Below are 23649 nucleotides of genomic sequence, written 5' to 3'. Positions count from 1 at the left end.
AATCTGCGATCCATACCATGCGGAACCATGAAAAGGACCTAAACAATTTCGGAACGTAAAAACTATGGCCAAAACATGAGGGCAAAATTCTACGGGTAAACGACTCGGAAAAGAACAAAAATGAGAATTTTAATGGCCTACAGCTACGAGATACCTTCGAACCATCGGAAGTATAGTAGTTGGGGGTATATCTATACTAAGCACGCAGAAGTCGCGAATAGTCTATAAAATGTACCATTGGTACTTCATATTGGACTCAGAAAAAAACAACATCGTGATATTGTCACTTGGTGGAAGTTTAATACAATAGAAAAAGAAAGGAGACACTGTCAAGACTGCCAAGATTATAGTTTACCTAGTGGAACAAAAACTTTTTTCGTTTCTCATCATGAAGTATTTTATTAATTAGCGATGACCAACTCAAATAAGCTATTCTTATCCGCTTATGGCTAGTAGCGCTTAACAGCTTCCCATCCGTACCCATGATACAAGTTTATTCCTTATCATAAAGAAAGTTGATGAGTCAATTCTTGAAAATGAAGACATCCGTATCTTTGCTCTCCAAAATGTTTTAATGATGATAAGTGAATCATTGATATCGAGTCGGGAAAATAGCAATTACTAAAATGATACGGTGGATAGAATAGATTATTGCGCTATCTCAAATTGCATTAGCTCATTCACCGTGAATCCAATCCATCTCTTATATCCATCCACTGCTCATGAACCAACTTAATCGAACCCTTGATCGAGGAACCTGTCGCATCCAGCCATCCGTCCTCATGACTGGACCACCTAGCAACTTTCCGCGTCTTACTCGTCCATCAATCCATGTGACGCACAGCTCCACACAAAAGAATGACTTCAAAAACTATTATCGACACGTGAAGCACATGCTTCCCATCTTCGAGCTCGTCCCTTTCTCCTCCTTCAACCCTTCTCCGTCCGCGTAATGCCCCAGCGTGTGCATTAGAGTGGGGAGACGAGAAGAAAGCGAACGACACCGAAAGCAGTCAAGATTGTTCCACCTGTCGCCCTTGCCATCACTCACTTGCTTATTCGTAACCGATGCTGTAGTATTGGCACCGTTTTCAAACAGCGCTGGCAATGTAGATGCATCGAAATTCGATATTAATGGAGAGGGCACCGACATCACAGCCTCCCACCTGACGGTCGTCTTGAGGACGCACGTGGTCTCTTTTTCTGGACTCCATTTCCGAAGGTCGTACCTTCGTTTGAAGCACTGGCGGAGGTAACGTAATGTTTACTAATGGATACTCTCAACTAGGATCTAATAAAAATCCTTCTGCGTTACTATTACGATTCATCGTAGAGAAAATTGAAAAAGTTTACAGTTGTGAAGGATCACGAGGTTTGGTGATCCTGATTTGGTCATTAATAAAGGTGACACATTCGGAGGCATATAAAAAATAGAAGTGAAAAGTTAAATAATTAATACACTTCAAACAAATGTAGAAATTGCTTACACGATTATTCGGTTCCTTAATTAGATTTCCGACGAAACACTACACGAAACAGTTAATTCAGGGTACCTTGGGACAGCGAGCGCTTCAAATATTTTTGGTAACTTTAACGCTGGCAAACGCGTACCCATATATAATTATTTATAAATAACAATTCATAGCAAACAGCTCAGTTATTATACCAATAATTTTCAATTAAACTAGAGGAAATGATTTGATATTTAAAAAATATCATTATTGCTGATTAAAAAAGTAATAATACAATATTAACAAAAGTTTCTCAACCCGTAATAGTGCCATAACTGTTTTATCGGTAGAATCAATATTACTTGTCTACGATCATAGATGAGCGAAAAGTATCTATGAAGCGAATGCAACAGGGTTAATATTTTCAACTTATTTCCCCTCTTTGAGATATGTTCCGAAGAGTTGCTGTTCTAATTGAACCAATTGCCAAACAAAAGCATTTTTAAACTAGTCGAAGATACACCAGTTAGAAACCACAACTAAGCTGACACATCTTACACAATCCATTTAAAATGGTGAAATACCTTATAAATTGCATGAACCCAAAAATTCACGCAGTGAACTGATACGAGTACTCAAATATTCGGATGAATAACCTATTTTAAAGCATAACTGTAGTTACATATTTCCCACCAAAACACCCACAATATTCAATTGAAAAGTGACATAGAGTTGGTAGCTTTCATTACGGCACTAATTTTAATTTATACCGCAAGCATTCAGGTAAAATTAGCTGTTACTTTAATTAACAATTATTAAAATTACGATTTGGTAAAACTATGAGCAAATGACGCAGTTTCAGGCGTAACACGGTGGAAATCCTTCGTGAGGAAAGAGGACACTTAGCCTTTCCAGGTAGAATTTTTTTATTACGACCTAGGTTTCGTTATAGCGTAGCATCTTCAGTTCGAACATGTTACGCAGTAAGGAAACTTAGATTGTAATAAAAAAAATCAATGTGGAAAAGTAGAGTGTCTTATTCATCAAAACTATGAGCAAATTACTGAAGACATATTTACACCAAAAGCGATAAAAGATGGAGCGTATTTAGATCTAAAAACCTCTTAATTGATCTCTCCGCACATATATGATCGTAGAAGTTTCATGAAATCATATTTAAATAAACATATCTCTATTTTCAATTTAAACAACAGTAAAATTTAAAAAAATCTATCAAAAAACTACAATTATGTGAAAAATAATTATTTCCATTGAATTAATTCAGATTTTTCATTTGATAAATATGTAAGCTTCTGATTTCTGACCTCTCAGCCTACATTTCCTTAAAATAAGTAGTATAATATCCTTTTTTGCAAATATTTGGGGCGTAGAAATGCCATAATTTGCCAAGTATGTATATTACCGCGTATTTCAGCAGAACCGGCATGTAAGGGTCGGATATTTTTGTGATACATTTTCAAAACTAATCGAGAATTGGCCTTTCAATTCACATTGCAAACAATTATTTTAACGAATACTGTTCTCTATGGCTGTGGTTCTAAATGGAAAAACTTCACTATTGTCGTATTATAAGTCATCCTTTTCATCTTTGAATGGACATCAATCTCTTGCTTCTCTCATTGGCACACCATGGCGAAAATTTCGCCATTTCCAACCATCGCATGAGTTGATGTGTGATGCGGCAGAAGTTTGAATTCTGCCGATGTAAAATTGTTATAATTTTTATAAAACCAGGGATCAATAAACGTGAACGAGCATATAAATTCTAATAAACCAGTACAAAAATTAGTTTACTGAAAATATTTACTTGTACTGCTTCAGTACGATCATTTTTTCAGTAGTAGCATTTGGCACGAGATAAGACATAAGACTGCGTTATCACTTACCATTAACTGTGGTAGCGTATACAATTGTAAGCGATAAGTTATTAATATTTTATAAATATAAAAATAATAAGTTAATAATATAGTTAAGATTAACATATAATTGGCTTAAAATTAACTACACTGAGAAGATGTAAGGAGAAGTTAGAAGGGAGGAGTAAGAAGTAATATTCATATTAACCTGGAAAAGTAGAAATATGTTCATGGCTAAGAATGCTAGTACAGAGAATAGGATCACCATCAGCTGAAGAAGCACAAGAAAAATCCTAAGGGTTACTGGCTCTCTTAATGGAAGCTGTAGCAATCACGTTGAGGGAGTGACACACAGTTAACTATTACTCAGCGTTTAGTAAAGGTTAACCATGTGTCGAAACTGTGACATTCTTGATAGAGATATAAAAGTTGGGATTATAAAATCCTAGTTCAAAAATTAACAGAATAAGCTTCCATATACCAGCATAAATAAGAATTAAATAAGTATATGTGAATAAGTTTTTCTATCAAAATTAAGGAATAAATACTAAAACTTTGGCCAAAATGTAATATATGCGTCAATAAGATTGTAAATTCAGATACTAAGTCCCCAAAAGCCTTCGTGGAGGCTCGAAGGTAGAAACGTAGGGATATATTAAGAATTCACTTCAACCAGCAAATAATTTAATGAATACATTTTTACCTAAAGAAATTTTAACAGAAAAGGCTCTCTAGTTACTATGTCAAAATTCAGACTATTAATCAAATAAAAGGAATGTTTAAATAAGTACACCGTATGACTTGAAAAACGTTGAAGCAGTAAATCGTAAGATATTGATTAAAAATTCATGATTTTGGGTACATACGGGTTGTTAGCTTGATAGCGCTGCAGTAGGAAGGCTGCGGAAAGGCAAATCCTGGAAAAACTAGTGCCAGAGCTTCACAAAAGGGAGCGCTTTTTCATTACAGTGTGGAAGTCGACTTCCATTCCATGGAGGAAGGGGGCGTATGTGTGTCAAGGTAGATATTTTGTTCTACTTCAAGGAAAAATACACTGACAGCGATTTCTCGGAATTGTTTGAACATGTTTTGCGGGTGATTGCTAAAAATAATTGTCAAAAGCCCAAGCAGAATAACCAAAGCTTTGGTCTCAATTTTTCGAATGCGTACTGCACGTCATTCTTTAAACTCGATAGCGGCCATGTGTAGGTATATGATAGATTTAGCGTTTCAGAGGCTATTTTTTTCTGCAAAAAAAACACGCATCGTGATGATATAGTTTTTGTGTCAGGGTCGTGCATAAAAGGATATCCCAAAATAAGGCAAAAAATTTGCAGCGATATCCCAAACCAAGGCAAAAAAACTGGGGTTCCAAAATAAGCATTTATTAAAAGCTAAGGTAGACGAATAATCGTTGTGTCGTCTACTAATTTATCAATAATTTAAAAGTTTAGTGGCTCTTATAGCCATTTTATCTTGTTTAGTGTTCCTAACTCAAACCAAGAGGCTGAGGGTGTTGTTTCTTTACCCAGGATTAAGCATATATCTACGTTCTTTAACAACACCAGCGGTACGAATGTGCAGAGATGAAGTCCAATTGGTATCATTATCATGCGGCTATCAAACATTAGGAACGAAAATCACATAAACCTAAAGTGCTTAATCAAGCCTAATTATCCTCATGTTCATTCCCTCTCTACATACCTGCAGTTGGCTGAATAACAAGTACTTACAGCTCAAACTACGCCCAAATATAATGCAATAGAGTGGAGTTTAAATAACGGTACCAAAAAATAAAAAGTGATATTTTTTCTAGAAAATTAATATTTGATAGAATATTATATCCAAGGAAAGGAAAGAAATGTTTCTCTGTCAACGGGAAGGAAATGTTTCTCTCTCTTGTTTTCAAGTTGATTTTTCGAAGTTCTAACGGACAACTGCCCTCACGAATGAGTTGTGTTCTTGTTAAATGTGATAAAATAATGAATGAAGTAATGCAAATGCGAATTGTTCGGCCTCGGATCAATGGCGTGGTACCAATCCAGTCTATTTTCGGGAGCTTAATTTATCTACTCCAGCATGTATGTTATTATACATACTCTTTTTATTGAAAATATTTGTATAACCGAAATATTCGCTCTGAACATTTATTTTGTTTTAAAGAAAGTAGATAGAGGTGAAAACTTCGATGGTACGAATTGAAGCGCTATGATGGAAACTATTTTGGGGTACATAATGCATGGATACTGAATGTAATTTTGTTCGTTTAACATAAAATCATCTCATTTTTCTTTCTATTAATAATTTTTTCGATATGCCTAGCTTATAGGTAATTTATATTATGGGAAGAATCAACCCCAGCTGCACTCTTAATAGTGGGCAAAGGACATAGTGAGGGTAATTAGAGAGGAAAAATAAATAAATTAAAAGAATGATAATGGGGTTAAAACAGACAAACGATTAAACCAAAATACGATATCAAAAACGCTCTGGCTAAGGTGTACTAGATATCATTGGCCCTCGCCCTTATCAAGCACTCACTTACCCAGGGCTTGCGAGAGATTTCTCACTGGGCCAGCGGCCCGCCGCAGGGGGTTCTGTTCTAACCCCCCAATATCACTTTTTTTGTTTTATTTTTATTTATTTTATTTTCCTCTCTAATTTCCCTCACCATATCCTTTGCCCACTTTTAAGAGTACGGCTGGGGTTGATTCTTCCCGTATTATTCACACGACCATAATTACCGTTCCTTTTAATTCAGGTAATTTATAATTACTGTATTACCGCGTGGAATATTCTCACATTCAAGATAGCTTTTCAGCTGTGTCTTCGGAGAGTGTGAATGTGGAGGTATGCCGCCCAGTATACTCAATCTTAGCAGCGATGCAAATCAGTCAGAATGTCAAAAAAACAAGTTATGTCATTTATGCTAACCTGCACATTTTATCTCCATAAAAGCGTGCCTGAAACGTGATGTTTTCGGGTGCTTCTCTTTCTCTTGGCCATATACTAATGAATTCAGTCGGGTTTCAAAACAAAAACATTTGATGAATTATTAAAAATCTCTTGAAAGAGTACGTAATTTGGTTGAGTGCTGCCCTTCTCTGTGGTTTTCCGTGGCATGAAATAGTGGACGCTGCATATTACGCATCCTTCGAAAGTGGTTTGTAACAACGTGGCAAAGTTCATACTGACGTCTTGTGAATGCGCCTCTTACACACTCTTGTGCCGGTCCTCAGTTGATGATAGAACCAAGCTAAGGAAATTTCTTCGCAAAAAAGACGAGACTTTTTAGGAAACCTGCAGAAAACGGGAAGGGATGGAAAATGCAATTGGTGGAAACTTTTGGCATGTGGGGGTGAGGAGAGACTGGGAGACAAAAAGGAAACAAACAATTGCACGAACTGCGTCTCGGTTCAACAATTTGGGCCGGGAAGCCCGTTTGTATTTTTGCATGGCTTCCTTCTTTTATTTTTCCCGCCTGGTAACACGACTTTCAACGAGCTGATGATGCCAAAAAAGAATTGCGTTCTCGAAAAGTTTTTGCAAGCAGTTGCCCAGCGGAATCTGTTCACGCACACGCGTCCGACAATTCTCGTCTTTCAGTTTCCTAAAGCATCTGAAACGACCAGAAAGATTTTTTGGGCTTCCAGGTAAAATAATTTTTTTAAGTAAGGGTGCCTGATCATATGTTAAAATGATGCTGCCTCAAATTTAGTGTCGTGCATTTTCATGCATCAGGATCTCATGCGCATACTTTTTTTTAGCTTTGAGCAGTGCCGCAAGTCATTTTAGTATAAATCTTACACACATTAGGTCATAGGCAAGACCATATGATCAGCTTACTGTTACGTTATGACCTCCTAATTTCAAGTCAACTTCCAGGTAAATTTAAGTGAAAAGTAAAAATATTTGAAACTTACTCATTTTCTTGTGCAGAGAATTAAGAAATCTAATTTGACGACATGTAAATAGAGACACTATGCGTGTTCGTAGCAGGAAAAGGCATTTCAAGGAATATAACTTTACAACATTTGTCCCACATTAATTTCATAGTTAATAACGTACTTTCCGGATCTATTATTTTGTATTAGAAATTGAGCAGTTATTTTCTCGTTAGATACTGCACTACACGTTTATAAAGATATGGACCGCCTGAGTTTTCTAGTGAAACTGTGAGAATTACATTGGCAGATTCAATCATAGGGGTGAAATAATGGATACAGACACTGGCACCTTCATGTTCAGGTATTTGTACTCCCTTCACAAGATACGCAATCAACAACAAACTCGCACCCACTTAAAAATCTTCACTTAAAAATACCAAAATGTAATAATTTATTCAAGCAGGCTTATATGATGCATATCAGTATGTAAGTGCAAATGTGTATGATTGCCTGTGTATATACGCAAATATATATTCAGATGAGTTTATATTTGTGCACGCATGGCTGGTGCCCAAACATCCCCCGCCACACACCCTTGCGGTGACTGCCAGGGGAATGTGCTGATATAGGTTTAGTCATGCTCCTAAGGGAAATTCAACCCATCTCACAGAGTGGAACTCAAGTCCTGCATTTTTAATTTTTCAGTCAACCGAAATTTACTCTGTATAATGCGATTAATTTGAATTCTTTTTGAACATAATTTGATGAATCTAATTTAATGTTTCAGTCAAATTCGGGATGTAATTTCAGGAGTACTTCAAATACCTGTAGAAATGGGGTTTTTAAAGACGAGTGCACCTTGTTTCTATCTCTTAGCCAATTCGCTAAACGGCATGCTCTGGATTGTAGTAATTAAGTCAAATATTTTCATCTTCGTTGGCAACAAACGTGAGTGGCGAAGAAGTGTCCAAAAATATATTTCAAAGTTATTTCAAAATGCAAGATTATAATAGGTAACTATATAGAACATACATTTTAATTTTAATTCATCAGAACACGCTGTTACGTGTCACGGTAGGAGATTGGTGACTCATGCGGGATAGGCAATATTTTATCATCCTCCTTCTCAAAACGCTTCTTGGCGGTGATCGTGGAATAATCGCCCATAGGATTTTCCCGCCAAGAAAAATTTACTACCACATTATTCACAGGTGGGTGCTCACAGCAAACGCATTTTGAAGCAGCTAGTACGCCATTGGATGATTCACAAAGGGAAAATAGGCGAATATCCTGAGCCTGATGACACTCTTCTGCGTCTCACCGAACGGATAAAGGAATCACAAACACGGGAGACGACGACGACGATGAGCATTTGCTTACCTTTGTGCCCCCTCCTTTTTTTTATTTTCCACCTGAATGAGACACTTGAAATTCAAAGACATGACTCATGGTGAGTGGACAGAGGGCGGACGAAGAGCACTCAAACGTTAGCCGTCACCACACCCCTAGAGAGACAGACGTCTCAGCCATAACCCCTTTTGCATGTCTCGCACCGGAAAAAAAACCGTAAACTACAAAGATGAATAAATCGCTGGCGCTGAAAATTCGCAAAAGTTATATTTATCTTCTTCTTCACCCATCCCCACTCTCCTCACCGCTCCCCCCTCCCCGGGGGAGCGAGGCACCGTGCACCCTTCTCGTGCATTTCTCCTCCCAAATCCTCCCCCGACATCCCCCTCCGTCCTCGCTGTCCACACACGGAACTGAATCTTCCTCCCGTCGGCAAACCTATGAGGGGTCATTTGGCAAATGGTAGAGCGGATCCCTCTAGACTCGGACATAAAACGAAAAAGACGAATTGGAAAAAAATAAAGGCACGGGGACGTTACTCCGTGACCGACTGAGGTGAAGGAAGAAGTCAAACAATCAAACTTCAAACACGGCCTACAATGCCGTTGAGGACCCGGTTGGGTCGTTTGAGTCACTGATGGATCGAAGGGAAAGAAAGATAGAAAGAGAGAGATAGACGTCGCGTATCGAATCGCGTGGAGAGGTTACCTGACGTGATTCGTGGAGGGAATCGGGAGGAGAGGTGGACGCGGAGGGGAAGCGAATTAGTCGCGGTTTGACTGCGGACGCCAATTAGGACGACCGCTTACACGTCCGCCGTGCCCGGATGCACACCACATGATTTCAGCGTATGCGCATACAGGTAATTATTTGCGCGAGGGTCTTCAAATTTACCACCAAAGTACGAATCTTGGTGGACGTTTCCCGAAATGAGGAATATTTAAGAAGCCCCAGGATAAGGAAGACTAAAATCTTCTCCTTTGACTGCCCCATCACTCCGTCATAGTTGATGTAACAATTATTAATTGGTCTAATGGAGTTGCTTGAAAAACTATTTGTTAATCATTGGAACGTATTGAATTATATTTGACGTTCTCTAGTATTCATAGAAGTCTCACATTATATGATTGCCACGAGCTGAGAAATAGCACGTTATGCGGTTTGATTTTTTCATACCAGAGCATATTCATGCCAATCAAAAACGCGGACAGAATCGACGAATTAGGTCAAAATACCGTGATTAAGGGTGCACTTTTAAGTTCCCAAGCTAGCGATATCGTTGCTACGTAAGGGTAAGTTAGTACTTGAAGATTCATTGCTGTTACTGCAGCCAGCCTAACTTTGCAAAAAGTAAAAATAATTTTTTTAAACGTAAGTAACTGGTTGCGTCAACAGAACTTTTCGCGACAGTTCACTTTGTGGCCACAAACAATAACATGTTCCCGCCACTCACTATATCTACAATAAGTTCGATGAAACTGCTGCACTACGCTAATGAACGGTTACTTAAGTGCCGACTTGATACAATTCAAGTTATCTCCCCTTTTCCTCCACCTATTCCGGTTGTTTATGTCGGTGAGTTTGGTTAAGATGGTCAGAAAAAACATAATGTTCTTTGTATAAAATCTGTCGACTTTTTAAAGAAAAGATGTAATAATAAATGCCTGGTTGACTGGAACCTAATAGTTTTATTTACCTGTACCTTTTCATCCATTAATGCTATATTTGACGCTAGCTCATATTTATTATCTCTAGGTATAAAATAATGTTCAAAAGGCAAGAAGAAACATTGCGTATAGTCCGATAATCAAAGTACTCAATAAATCCATGGAAAATCATGCTGAGCTGCATTGATCACGGACTTTTCTTTGAGGATTACTTCCAACACTATTTGGCAGAGGAGAAATTAACAAGAGAAAACGAACAATAAGTTGACATGAGTTTGCAAAAATATCAGCTGCTGTTCCAACGCATTTCCTTTGCACTCCAGGGGTAATGAAATCATTTGATGCGCAAAAGCAGAGAGATTAAATTGTTTAAGCCAGAATATTTCGAAACATTTTGTTACTGTGGATGTTTATATCCATTACACGGTTAATAAGTATGGGATCATCTTTTTTCCCGGGATCCAACCTCGAATATGGTAATTCAAAAACCAATAAAATATTTATATCCTTTCCACACAAGTTGATATGTTAATTAACTTCATTGGTGAGATACCACCATGGAATAATACATCAGTAGACGGCAAGCGTTTCTAGTTTGGGACCTTGGACGATGGCTATGTAACCCACAGCCGCACTCACGGTCGACACCCTCATGCGATTAAGGCTCCCCATAGAAGGGGGGAGGTAGGTAGCCGTCAGGAACGGGAGTGGGAGTGGAGGGTCGAGAGAGGCAATGTCACTCACCGTGAAGCACCCTGATGCAGTCCGTGTGGTTAGGGTAGTTGTTGGGGTAGTTTGGTGAGAAGAATTCCCCGCGTTCAGGGTTGCCGATGCTGAAGTTGTAGCAGTTGGCGTTCCCTTGAGACGGCGACGTGATGATATCCAGGTTTCTGGGTGGGCGGGCCCTCCGGGACCACCACGAGGGCCCCGGAGGGGGACCGCCTTCCAACACCCCCGTCGACCCCTGCTCCAGGGTGGGCTGTGTGAAAAGAATATGAAACAACCAGGAATTAATATTATCATGAGCAGAAACGGAGTGATCAAAACGCCTTCAAAGTATAAAGTGTTGTCAATTTTGCCACCAGCGTAACCACGAATTTGCATTTGCATGTTTGGTGTTCGGTCGTATCCTTTCCGCGCAGTTTTTGGTGGATCGCGGGGTGCTGGGTGCATGAGGAAATAGAGAAAGTATTTGTAGAATGGCTGATAACCTACCACCCCCTGCCTCACGCCCTTGCGATGGCTTGCGGGGTATAATGTAGATGTAGTTGTAGATCATCCGGATAGTTGGCTCAATAGGCAAGGGTAATTACCAGGACATAGCTTTGCCTCTCGTCATACGTATTCCTGTAGACTAGGTGTATCACGCATTCAAAGTTAGGATTTACAGAGTGCGTTCCGAAGGTAATGCAATTAAATTTCACGCGCCGCTCCTATTGGTCAGAGTGGGATAAAAATATATGGAGTAGGTATAAGGGACGCTAAGCTTTACCACGGAACCGGTTTCAGTGCTCTCCAAGCTGTGTAAGCGACAGTACGTCAGTTAATGTAAACCTCTGCGCGCCGACGGTGTCACGAATTTTGCCATTTCTTCCCGCAGGCATGTATTCGACGTCAACATACAGGGTCGCACCCAAAAGTGGTAGGACTGATTTTTTTACAAGAATTTTATTGACGATATACTTACATCGACTTAATAATCTTCAAAGTATGCTGCTTGAGCTGCTACACACTTAGTATAACGTTGCTCCCATTCCACGTACGCCCGCTGAAAATTTTCTTTGGGGATGCCGTTGATGACCCTCGTCGAAGCCTCTTGAACGGCCTTTATCGAGTCAAAACGTCATCCCTTGAGCTGTCTTTTCATCAGGGGGAAGAAGAAGAAGTCCAGTGGTGCCAGATCGGGAGAATAGGGCGGGTGCGGCAACGTGGCAACGCCGTATTTGGCCAGGAGCTGTCTGACGACGAGCGCGCCATGGCACGGCGCGTTGTCATGATGAAGCACCCAGCAGTTTGCGATGGACGGTCGGACTCTTTTCACGCGTTCTCGGAGGCGGATGAGCACCTGCACGTAAAAGTTCGCATTCACAGTCTCCCCTGGTGGGACAAACTCCTTGTGAACCACTCCATGACGGTCGAAAAACACAATCAACATCGTTTTGATTTTTGATTTGCTCATGCGAGCCTTTTTTGGACGTGGGGACGCGGAAGTGTGCCATTCCGCGGATTGTCTTTTCGTTTCGGGGTCATATTGAAAAACCCATGTTTCATCACCAGTTCAGTATCACATTGTCCAAACAATTTTCATCTCGGTGCAAATTGGCTAACACTTCTTCGGAAATGCGCACACGCGTTGCCTGTTGGTCGACACTCAGAATTTTCGGCACCATCTTGGCGCACACCTTGCGCATGGCCAAATCCTGTGAAATAATGCGTTGGACGTTGGATGCAGACAGACCCAACTGGTCTGCAATTTCTTCACTGGTTAAGCGTCGGTCTGTGTTCAGCAGTGTCCTCACTCTGTCCACATTCGTGTCGGTTCTTGCCGTCGACGGCCGTCCGGAGCGATGGTCGTCTTCAACGAGCTCCCTACCCTCTTTAAACAACTTGTGCCACTCAAATACTGTGGAACGGCTTAAGGCAGTGTCCCCATAAGCCTGTTTGATCATATCGAGGGTCTCAGTTGCCGTCTTTCCGAGTTTCGCACAAAACTTCACGGAATAACGTTGCTCTAAATTCAGATTCATTTTGTTTTTCGACGCGGACAAAAAACTTGCTTCACTAAAAACAGTGTCCTCACTGAACGACAGCCCGCAGGTGACTGAGGTTGGTGTCGGTCTGTTGCTAAGAGCCCCCTCCACCTTACCCTGCCAGGCAGAGCCCCCTCCACCGCTCCGTTCGCGCCAGAGAAAATCAGTCCTACCACTTTTGGGTGCGACCCTGTATGCACGATGTGGTGAAAGTTCCTTCCTGTCAACAGTGTCAAGGATGGCATTGTACTACTGTCAGTCACTATGATTCTGTCTGTCACTCCGAGGGTCTGTGCTTTGAAGTAGCAGGGCTAACTTTAGTGCTGAGGCGCCCTGGAGAAAGCGAGTGGTCCTTGGTTTGAGCAGAGTTGACTTAACTTCCTCCTCCATCTCGCACATTCTCTTGCTGCGTTGGCTAGAGTAGCGTTTAGTAATTACGTTCTGTACTTTTCACTAGTGATTAAATACTTATAATCTTACTTCGTGGTTGATAATTTGGTAGCATAATTACTCATTTCATTTAAACCATAGTAAAAGAGAGCCGTTGTTATCCCAAAGTTATCTTTCTCGATTGAACATTAAATTTACACTGATTTAATGATAACCTATTATTATCTTTGAGAAGTTTATTTCCTACACTATCAATGATTATTTATTTAGAAAATGATATATTAAAAAATTTGCATCCAACAACGTGTAGGTTGAGAATCGATTTAAACATTTTATATGAAAACATCCATAGAACACAAACTTTGGCTTCGTACATTCATATATTCTAAACGAAATAAGTCTAATAAAAATTTATTGCAATTAAATGTATGTTGCATTAACACAGTCAATTTCGCTTATTCTTTTAGATTTAGGTATGCGCACATTCCTGCCAAGTTATTCTCAGAATTTAATCAGTGAAAACGCTTCACCACATAATAAGAAAATGTATTGTTACAATATATAATCATTAATAAATAGAATTTAAAGTGTGTATTTTATGCTAACGCACCTCCATCACATCAACCTTTTCTGTTTCAATCACTTCCAGGTTCTCATTGCAGCTGCAATTCTCTCAGCTGTAATTTTCTACTTCTTGGATGCTTACGGTACGTGGCTGACATTATTACCATCATTTATTCCAAAATAAAAATGCGTTAACTTGAATTACAGTGACTTCTTATAGAAACCTAAAGGAGTGTGCCCTTTATGGAACTTGTAAAACATTGAAACTAATAGATTCCGTACGACGAGTGTGTTCCCCGTCAAGGTGAGCTAACAGAACGAATGGAAAAGCACTGGAAACCTCCTAAGATTAAGTTTATGTCTGCCCACGAATAAATGAAATTCAACATACACCTGTAAGTGGCAGAGACGAAGTACTTTTCACTCCGCCGCCCGAACAATTTCGGCGTAAGATTGAGTCGCTCGAGGTGTATTAGACGCCTAAGTTTCCTCAGTGCCCTTTGGTATCTCATTGGTTTGATGTCCTTTCTCTCGCACTCTACTTTAGAATACATGTTTACCGTCATAATTATATTTCATGTACCACGTCCTCTCGGCATTTTCAGTCGAAGACGCATCATTCCCTTTTGCTCTGGTCTATCTTTGAGCAAATTAAAGCAAAAAAATAAATGAAACCTTTAAATCCGCCGTCAAAAGTTCTGAATGAATATATTTGTTGCTTCAATTACTCTCTCTTCGCGAATTAAATCAGCTCGCGAGCATGAAAGCAGCAGTTATATGGCATTTATTTTTGATGAGCTTCGAAAAATGGGCAAAAAATAGAAAATTAAATTCAAAACACGAGATAAAGGATCTCCAGCAAAATTCATATTTTGTGATTCCAGGAGGCTTAACCACTTTATTTACTATGGTATAAACGATTATGACAAACTAACTCTATAATTTATTTAGCAAACAATAAAATACAATTCATTTTAAGGTGAAAGAAGATTCATCATGTTGAAAGAGAAAACAACTAGAAATCATTTGATTAGTAGAGAAGGCATTTGGAAAAAAGGTTACAGTTTTCCATATTTGAAATTGAAAGATTTACAATTCATTTCCTAAGATTGATAAAAATGTAAACACGCCGATGATTAAATCCAATTACTATTATAGAGCCGATACCCTGTACTTAGGTTCAATTGAAAAATGAAAATTTTATCAACTCTGCGTTAATAAACGATTGAATACTAAGTAAAATGTCACCGCAAAAACCGAACCATAATCACAGTTTGTTAACAAACACCCTCCAAAATTGGCAATATGTTGTTGCTGGTAAAATTATGTGTAATTTACTCCTACTAATACTTGAGTGTGGATGAGCATAGAGCAAATTTTCATATTGAATTACTGGTGGTAAAATGCATATGAATCTTCACTGTTGCGCTTCCATGGTGATAATGTTTTCGGGGAAATTAATTCAAATCCTAGTGGAAAGGGAGCAGCCGATGAAACATTTTATCGCTCGTTACATTGAGATCAAGGCATTTCGGACTCAATCAGGGATTGATTGCTGGCCATAATTGGCGAGCACTCCGATTCGCTTACTAAATGGGCAAAAATATGCATTAGATTGGGATTCACGGGCAAGCGCGCTTTAATTGGTTTTCCGTTACATTTCCCCAATCGCAATACACAAGTATTCTTTCCAAAAGACCCATAAAAATCGCCCCTTGTATGATATCTGAAGAAAAAAATTGTTCTAAATAAACTGAAGTTAATTAAAGCATTTCCAAAGTTGAGATATGTGAAAAAAACCTATGTTCGATAAATGAAGGCGTGAGAGTGCGATAAGGGATTTAAAAAGCCATTAATGTGGAGGAATATTTGGTCCAAATATTCAGTTTGGCGTTGAGCTAATAAAATAAATTGTCGTTTTTTTGATAAGAGTGAGCGTAGTTTTTGTTTACAACACATTGATATATTTTGGAATTATTGGAGGAGTCCAGTTAAAAGGTAATAATGATTGGAATATTAAAATATCATTATTGTAAAAGACACAGGGTACGGGAATGCATGGTGGTTTAACATTTAATTATATCTCTTCTAAAAGTATTTTGCGTAGCTAACGATGATTTCAATTTAATGGCTATCTGGTAATGTCTGCCAAAAACATGGTTAATCCACCAAGCGGCATTTTAGAGTTTGAAACAGAAGTTATATAACGATTGTATGGAAAAACTCACACGAGCGGCGCAATAATGGGCATACACAATATAACACAAATAGAATAAAATAGCAACATTTAAAAGGACACTCACATGGTAAATTGTTCGAGCTTTCGACCCTCTCAAAGGCCTTCTTCAAGTGCGTGTGAGTGTCCTTTTAAATGTTGCTATTCTGTTCTATTTGTGTTATATTGTGTAAACCCATTATATATATATATATATATATATATATATATATATATATATATATATATATATATATATGTGGGTCGCGGTAGTCCAGTGGGTAGAGCGTTGGACTGCTGACCAGAGGGTCCTGGGTTCGATTCCCGGGCAAGGCACTCTGGGCAACTGCAGCTCCACCCAAGCTTAAGTGTTTTTTCGGGTACCTTTCTTCCTGGGAAACCATAACCGGCACAGGGAAAGGAACTGGCCCCCCTACCCTGATGTGTGAATTTCACACGCCGTATAGGGCTTAGTACTGGGTGATCTCTACCATTACCTACTAAACCGACCTTCGGGTTGATTACTGTGTTTAGGGTATATATATATATATATATATGCATATGCATGCATATGGTATACATATATATATATACATATATATATGTATATATATATATATATATATATATATATATATATATATATATATATATATATATACCCTGATGGTTTCAAACACGAAAAACCGCCGAACGGCGAACAAATACTCATTTATATAGAAACAGATATAAGGAAAAGGGATAGGAACACACATAAAGGACGAACACAGGAGAGGTGGGGAAGGCGGAATCAAGCAGATCACGGATGAAAAAATATTTCCTAGACCAGGATTTGAACTCCGGTCCAGATTTGAATCTTTCCACTTGCCGGGCGGAGGCTCTTAACCATTTGAGCTATCCGGGAAACGTAATTATACGTATATATATATATATATATATATATATATATATATATATATATATATATATATATATATATATATATATATATATAATCTTCGAAATGGAACGCTCTTCGGCGACGCACAAATATATAAAAACACAGATGTAGATTTTTAGAATATAGAGACACAAAGAAAGGACACTCACAATTTGTCATTTGACATTTCGACAGCACGGCTGTCGTCTTCAGAATCTGAAGACGACAGCCGTGCTGTCGAAACGTCAAATGACAAATTGTGAGTGTCCTTTCTTTGTGTCTCTATATTCTAAAAATCTACATCTGTGTATATATATATATATATATATATATATATATATATATATATATATATATATATATATATATGTATATATATATATATATATATATAGACGATTTCGTCGAAGTAACACGGAAGTGTTGAATAAAAACTTGGAGAGTAAGAAAAAATATAAGAACACATAAAAAGAACACTCAAACGTTATAGTTTGTCCTGAAGAGTCTGACCTGAAGAAGGTCTAAGAGAAGACCAAAAGCTCAAGCTATCTTAAATTTCGGTGTCCTATTACATGTTTTCTATGCATATCTTTGTATTTGATTGTGCCCTTTAAGTGTTATGCTGCCCTCATGAGTACTTATACACATTTTTTATCAACATGATCTCTATACAAATTAATACTTCAAGACTATTTTACGACCGCCACTTCTCTTCTAATCCGCCTAGTGCCCTAACTAATGGATGTGTGGTATTTGATTATTCTATTGCGTTCAATTGATGATGAAATACTTATGACGCTACATAAATATAACTGGACGAAAAATTATCTCAGAAACACCCCAGTATTGAAATAAAAAAGATTCCAACAGAAGTACTGATTTTTCATCACAACCTACAAACCACTGTAAACGTTACGTCGCGAAGAGTTTATAGCGTACTCCTGTTCCAATTTAATTATAAAATTGTGTGAAGGTTTTTTAAAATTTTAAATCAGTTTAGGGAACTTTCATGGTTGCATTTAACATTGAAAATATTGGATACGGCTTGTAAAAACCATCGTAAGTGATTAATAGCCCGGTGCTTATGTAAAATGAAAAGTGGAGTGTGGAGATGAGAATCGTTGAAAGACTTCTCCCTCCAAACCACAAATACCAATGGCTCCCGGACCACGTACAACCCGCGACTGGTTGTGTATTTTTTTAATAATAAATTATATTTGACATTTTAAAGTTTTTTGCATTTAAATTAGATAAAAAATATAATTTATTGTTCATGAAAATCAATATTCAATATAACTGATTTATTTATGTGCATATTGAAGTATTAAACTAATTAAAATGCAAGATGTTATTCTTATAATAACTTCAATTCTCCAAATGCAACCCATCACCTCGGAAAATCTATTTGTTAGGTTGACAAAAGTTGTGAATCACTGCTTCTTCTATGTTTCTCAGTGAAATTATATTCATACAATTGTCCCTGGAACAATAAATGCTATGATATGAATAATGACGCTTTTTAGCTTGCATTTTTATTTTCATTTTCATTCTTAAGCCATGCATCACCATGGTCTAAAAAGCGATTGAGTCTGATTGACTAATAGATATAATTTATTACGCATATAACCAGTTGCCGACCCGAAGACTGGTTTGGTGGATGAGGGTAGAACTCACTTAGTGCCAAACCCAATGGCGTGTGGAATTCACATATCAGGATAGAGGAGCAAGTTCATTTCCCTATGATGCCCCTGATTCCCCAGGATGATCTAAGGCAACATATAACGTGGCATGGTAATTTACATAGCTTGGGCAAAGCTAAAGGTACCCAGAAGCGTCCCCAGGATACTAACCCGGACCAGTTGTCAGTATTCCAATTATCTACCCACTGCACTATCACGTCCCAATCACACGTGTATCCTTATATATTATCCTTAAATTAGAGTAATGGGTAATCTACCGGTTAAGGTAGGTTTTGGATGGACACAAATGCCAAATCAATAAATAGCTTGTCTTTCCTAAAAAAAATAGAGCCAAACATCTACAACAAGTCCCTCTTCATCTCTGTGTACTTCCTTCCTCCCTTCATCCCATACAACATCTCTATCCTATTCTTGCGCCTTCCTCGTTTGCATAACATTCTCCCCTCTATTACAGTCTTCAACATCCCACTCCCGCATATACGAGGGTCATCCGGAAAGTAGTACCCGTTCGTGAAATAAAGACACAAAAGTAAATATTAACAAACATAAAAAATTTTATTTGAAAGAGGATACTTTAAACTACTTCTCAACATAATCTCCAAGCAAATTAAGGCATTTGTCATAACGTGTGACAAGTTTCTGTATTCCTGCTGCATAGTCCTTCGCCGCCAGCTCATTGAGATACGCGAGGGACCCATCTTGCACAAATTTTTGCATAATGCAGATGGTGTTTAACAATTTCATGAACAATTGTTCGAGAAACATTGGGAAAATGCTCACAGATGTCATCAATTGTGACGCGCCGATCGTTCCTCACGAATTCGTCAACTGAGCTCACCAGTTGGTCTGTAATGACAGACGGTCTCTCCGAACGCTCATCGTCGTGTGTGTTCCCCCTCCCCATGTTGAAGTTGCGACACCACCGCCGAACAGACGACTCGTCCATTACATTGTCTCCATACACCTCCTTTAATTGGCGATGAATATCACATGGGCGAACGTTTCTTGCATTGAGGAATTTAATCACTGCCCTCACTTCACAACTGGCGGCGTTCTCAATTTTTTTAAACATTGTAAACAATCACAGAAACAACACAGGCAATGCTAGCGTCACGCAACTTGGCTCAGAGAAGGCAGACAAGCCACTGAAGCTATCTGACCTCGTCCAGCGGCTACTCGCGTCGTCAGCACTTCATGCGGCACGAACGGGTACTACTTTCCGGATGACCCTCGTACTTTGCATCCATATTTTCTGTCTCCTAATTATTTCTCCATCTTCTCCCTTACCTAACCCATAAGTTCTCATTTGTTTTCGTTTCAGTCCGCTTTATCATCTTTTCCATCTTTCTCCAGACCAACATTTCCAAAGCCTGAAATCTGCACCTATCATCCTGCTTCAATTACCATTTTTCCGCACCGTACATAACAACGCTCCATATCAAAGTTTCAATGAGTCTTTTCTTAATATCCCTGTCATTGATTCCCTCCTCCTTGTGAAAGCATCTTTGTCTAACGCATTCTTCTCCTTACTACTACCCTACTACTACGTCCCTACTACTTCGTCCGTGTTGGTCCAAAAGACTTAATACGTAAACTATTCTACCTGCTCTAGTTTTTGCCCTCTTATGTTAATATTAAGCGTAACCTTTGTCTTTCTGGTAAATTGCATACTCTTTATTTTACTTTAATTTATTCTCATCACATATATGTCTCATTTAACGTCCAATTCACTCATCAATGCTTGCAACCCCTTGGATAACTGACAAAATAAGAGATTTGTCATCAGAAAACCTAACTGATTTTACGAATCCCCTTCGGACTTGCATTCCTACCTCCAGTTCTTCCCATGTCTCTTTAATCATTTCATTCACATATATGTTGAACAGCACCGGTGATAATGCACAAACCGACCTTACACCACTTCCTACACTGCTTAGCTTTTCCCAATTTACTCTATGAAACGTCTTTTCAAAATCTACGAAACAGGCAAATACGTCCTGATTGTATTCTATATTCCTCCAATAAGAGTACAGACTACAAAAAGACAGTATTCCCATAGAAAAAGAACAATATTTGAAATATGCTGCTTTATATATTTTTCCCAATGGATTTTAATCCATTAAGCATGTGTCCAAAATTACGTTCACTATCTCAATAAATATTAAGATATCATTTTGAATTTAGAAAAGGGATGTTGGCCGCATTTGATATTGCAATTTGTCAGTGGCGCGGATATTAAGTGAGACAATGACAAACGTGGTAAATAAATTTTGCTATAAAACAGTTAAAATACGAAATAAACCTGCCGAATGACCAATTCATAAGAATAACATATTTTAATATTTTCTTGGCTAACATATTCAGTACTACGCGAATATTTGTGAATTATTTTTAAATCACAATAAAAATTAGTAAACAATAGTTAAGTGGCAAGAATTTTTTGAATTGACATGAATTTGTGGATTTTGCAAGTGGCTTTATTCTTAATTACGTATGGTGACCTAACAACGCCCGCCGAACGCCTTTGCGGCGGCTTGCGAGGTACTATTTAGATGTATAAATATCCTTGTAACAAGGAAAAAAATTCCAAAGAAACTGCGGGAGATGCCGCAACAGTAACTTTTAACGGAGTCATCCGCTAATGTGCATTTCAATGCAACGATTTCAGAGTGTAAAAATCATTCGCCTTGACTGGGATTCGAACCCAGATCCCTCAATTTCCGGTCGAGTGCTTTTGCCACTTAAGCTATCGAGGCGTCCTCTTACACTCTGATTTTTTTTTCTTCAGAGTTTAAGAGGACGCCTCGATAGCTTAATTGGCTAAAGCACTCGACCGGATATTGAGGGATCTGGGTTCGAATCCTGAAATTGTTGCATTGAAGAGAAAGAATGTTTAAAAATTCTCGAACTGTCTTCTAATAGAATAATGCAATTTTATACTAATGGTCAAAGTTTTCTTACGTGTAATCGGATTTTCAGTGCACAGTCAAATCGAAATAGAATACTGGTTAAAGAGAAGATTTTCACACAATTAAGTTTCGGAATTCTTCTGTTGGCAGTGTCCTAAGAAAACCACTTGCAACAAAAGCTCACTTTGTAAAAGGACTATTAAAATATTTAAAGCAGATAAAATTGAAGTCATTTTAAAAACAGATGGAGTGTTAATCGTGAAGTGGGTTAACTCTTTTTCACAGCTAAGAAAATTCAAATCAGTTAAAAGTTTTATCCACATTTTGAGTGTTTACCTCTAGACGTTTACCCGAGACAATCCGAAATGCTCACGGGGTTTATTTTATTCTTGAGTAAGAGCAAGTTAAAGAAAATTAAGAACAGAGTCTGCACTCTAGATTTATATGTTATCTATGATTCTGGCGCACTTTTATCTATTTAGTGATTTACATAGTTATTTCGAACAATAATTTCTAAACGTTGGACGAAATTTTCCTTCCATTTGAAGTAACGCAGTTTTCTCAGACATATGCTATAAAAAGAGCCTTGAGCATTTTGCTGCATGGTATTGTTCGTATCTACGTATATACCTCTCTTTGTTACCCTAATGACAAGTTCTTCGAAAAACGATGACGGCCAAAACAGAACACCGGAGTTCACTCACCCCCATAGGTATGGTTCCAATTTATGCGGGGCATAGGTACGAATTCGATGCAGTAGTGACAGTTCCTACATTTCATTTGATGCCATACCCTGTGAATGCAGTCAAGCGTATTAGAGAGCTATTCATGTATATCCTCATTGTCAAAGTACCTTCAATGATAGACCTAACCGTCGTCGATAATACTACAAAGGTATTCAATCGCTAAAAGCTTTTTGTTGTCAATGATTCATCCATCACCTTAATTAATATAAGCTCGGTACTTTCTTCGGTTCCTTCATGGTTATTTCCTCCATTCGATATTTTTCTTAACTATAATAAAAGCATTTTATGCTAATCCATCAACGTGCGCCCTTTTACATCGTATTTTAAAATATGAAATTACCATGAATTTCACAAGAAATTCATCTACATCTACATCAATACCCTGTGAGCCATCAAAAATGTGTGTGGCAGGGGGTGCAGCGCCAGGAGGAAAGGGTAAGGGATGAGGGGGTTAGGGTTTTCAAATGGATTGGGAAAGGTGGGGGGAACCTGCAAGAAAAATTAATTGAGCACATAGCAAAGGGATACCCACTTAAAGAGGAACCGAGCCCGATATATTTGGATGAACAGAAGAGAACGTCACTCCTCCATCGATTGCTAATCGTTAATGATCGGTGATCAATTTGTAATTTGAACTCAATCAATCAATAAATATGAACTGTAAAATCTAACTGATTCTTAAAAAAGTCAAGTTCCTAATAAAACTCTGAATATTACGCAACTAAAATTTACAAAGATAATACAGTACTAGTAGTATTGAGAAATGGTGGACAAGTGACTGTCATTAGTACTATTTTGTGAGCAATCGCTCAAATCCTCCGTTGCTAAATGCAATCTGAATTGAATCTACTGCGTTGTTTAGTAAGTAGTAAATCACTCTCATCCCGGGCGATAGTGCTCAGTGACGTCATTTATAAAATAGTAATTAGCATAAATACCCCCTTAGTAAGTTAGTAACCCTTCGTTCAGTTTTGCAATTTTTTCCAATTGAAAAATTTCGGAATTTCAGCTAAGTATATTAGCGAAAAATACTTGAATATTGTAAATAAAAATTGTTGACAGTATCTTTTCCAAATTTTGCAATGAAAACACACTATGAATTCATAAAAAACGATGCCGACAAAGATATTTCATTTTTAAGTTAAATACTCGTATGCTCTGTTCAAGTACTTCCCATGTTAACACGGTCGACATGGAAGATATAGAGTTAAAGCCTTAAACAAT

The 23649-nt window shown here is 38.2% G+C and overlaps 1 protein-coding gene, 1 long non-coding RNA gene and 1 other non-coding gene across 3 annotated transcripts in view; all 3 read right to left on the bottom strand.

Moving 5' to 3' along the window:
* The window catches only part of LOC139694129 (neuropilin and tolloid-like protein 2), a gene marked incomplete at its 5' end in the record, with an annotated part of 437533 nt that extends 426511 nt beyond the window's left edge, over positions 1-11022 (bottom strand). The window contains one exon of the mRNA XM_071592560.1: positions 10977-11022. Coding sequence (XP_071448661.1) covers positions 10977-11022 — 46 coding nt within the window. The remainder of the gene's footprint in view (positions 1-10976) is intronic.
* Positions 11023-11031: 9 nt separating this feature from the next.
* Positions 11032-23649, bottom strand: part of LOC139694249 (uncharacterized) — a 192359-nt gene continuing 179741 nt past the window's right edge. Inside the window, exon 3 of the long non-coding RNA XR_011702107.1 lies at positions 11032-11211. This is a non-coding gene — a long non-coding RNA (uncharacterized lncRNA). The remainder of the gene's footprint in view (positions 11212-23649) is intronic.
* TRNAS-GGA (transfer RNA serine (anticodon GGA)) lies at positions 21454-21526 on the bottom strand. Its single transcript has one exon. It is a non-coding gene; the product is annotated as a tRNA-Ser (tRNA).

Source organism: Hetaerina americana, unplaced genomic scaffold (genome assembly GCF_022747635.1).
Source record: "Hetaerina americana unplaced genomic scaffold, ioHetAmer1.1.p SCAF_5, whole genome shotgun sequence".
In the NCBI taxonomy this organism is placed as follows: Eukaryota; Metazoa; Arthropoda; class Insecta; order Odonata; family Calopterygidae; genus Hetaerina; species Hetaerina americana.
This window is presented reverse-complemented; position numbering and strand designations above follow the sequence as displayed.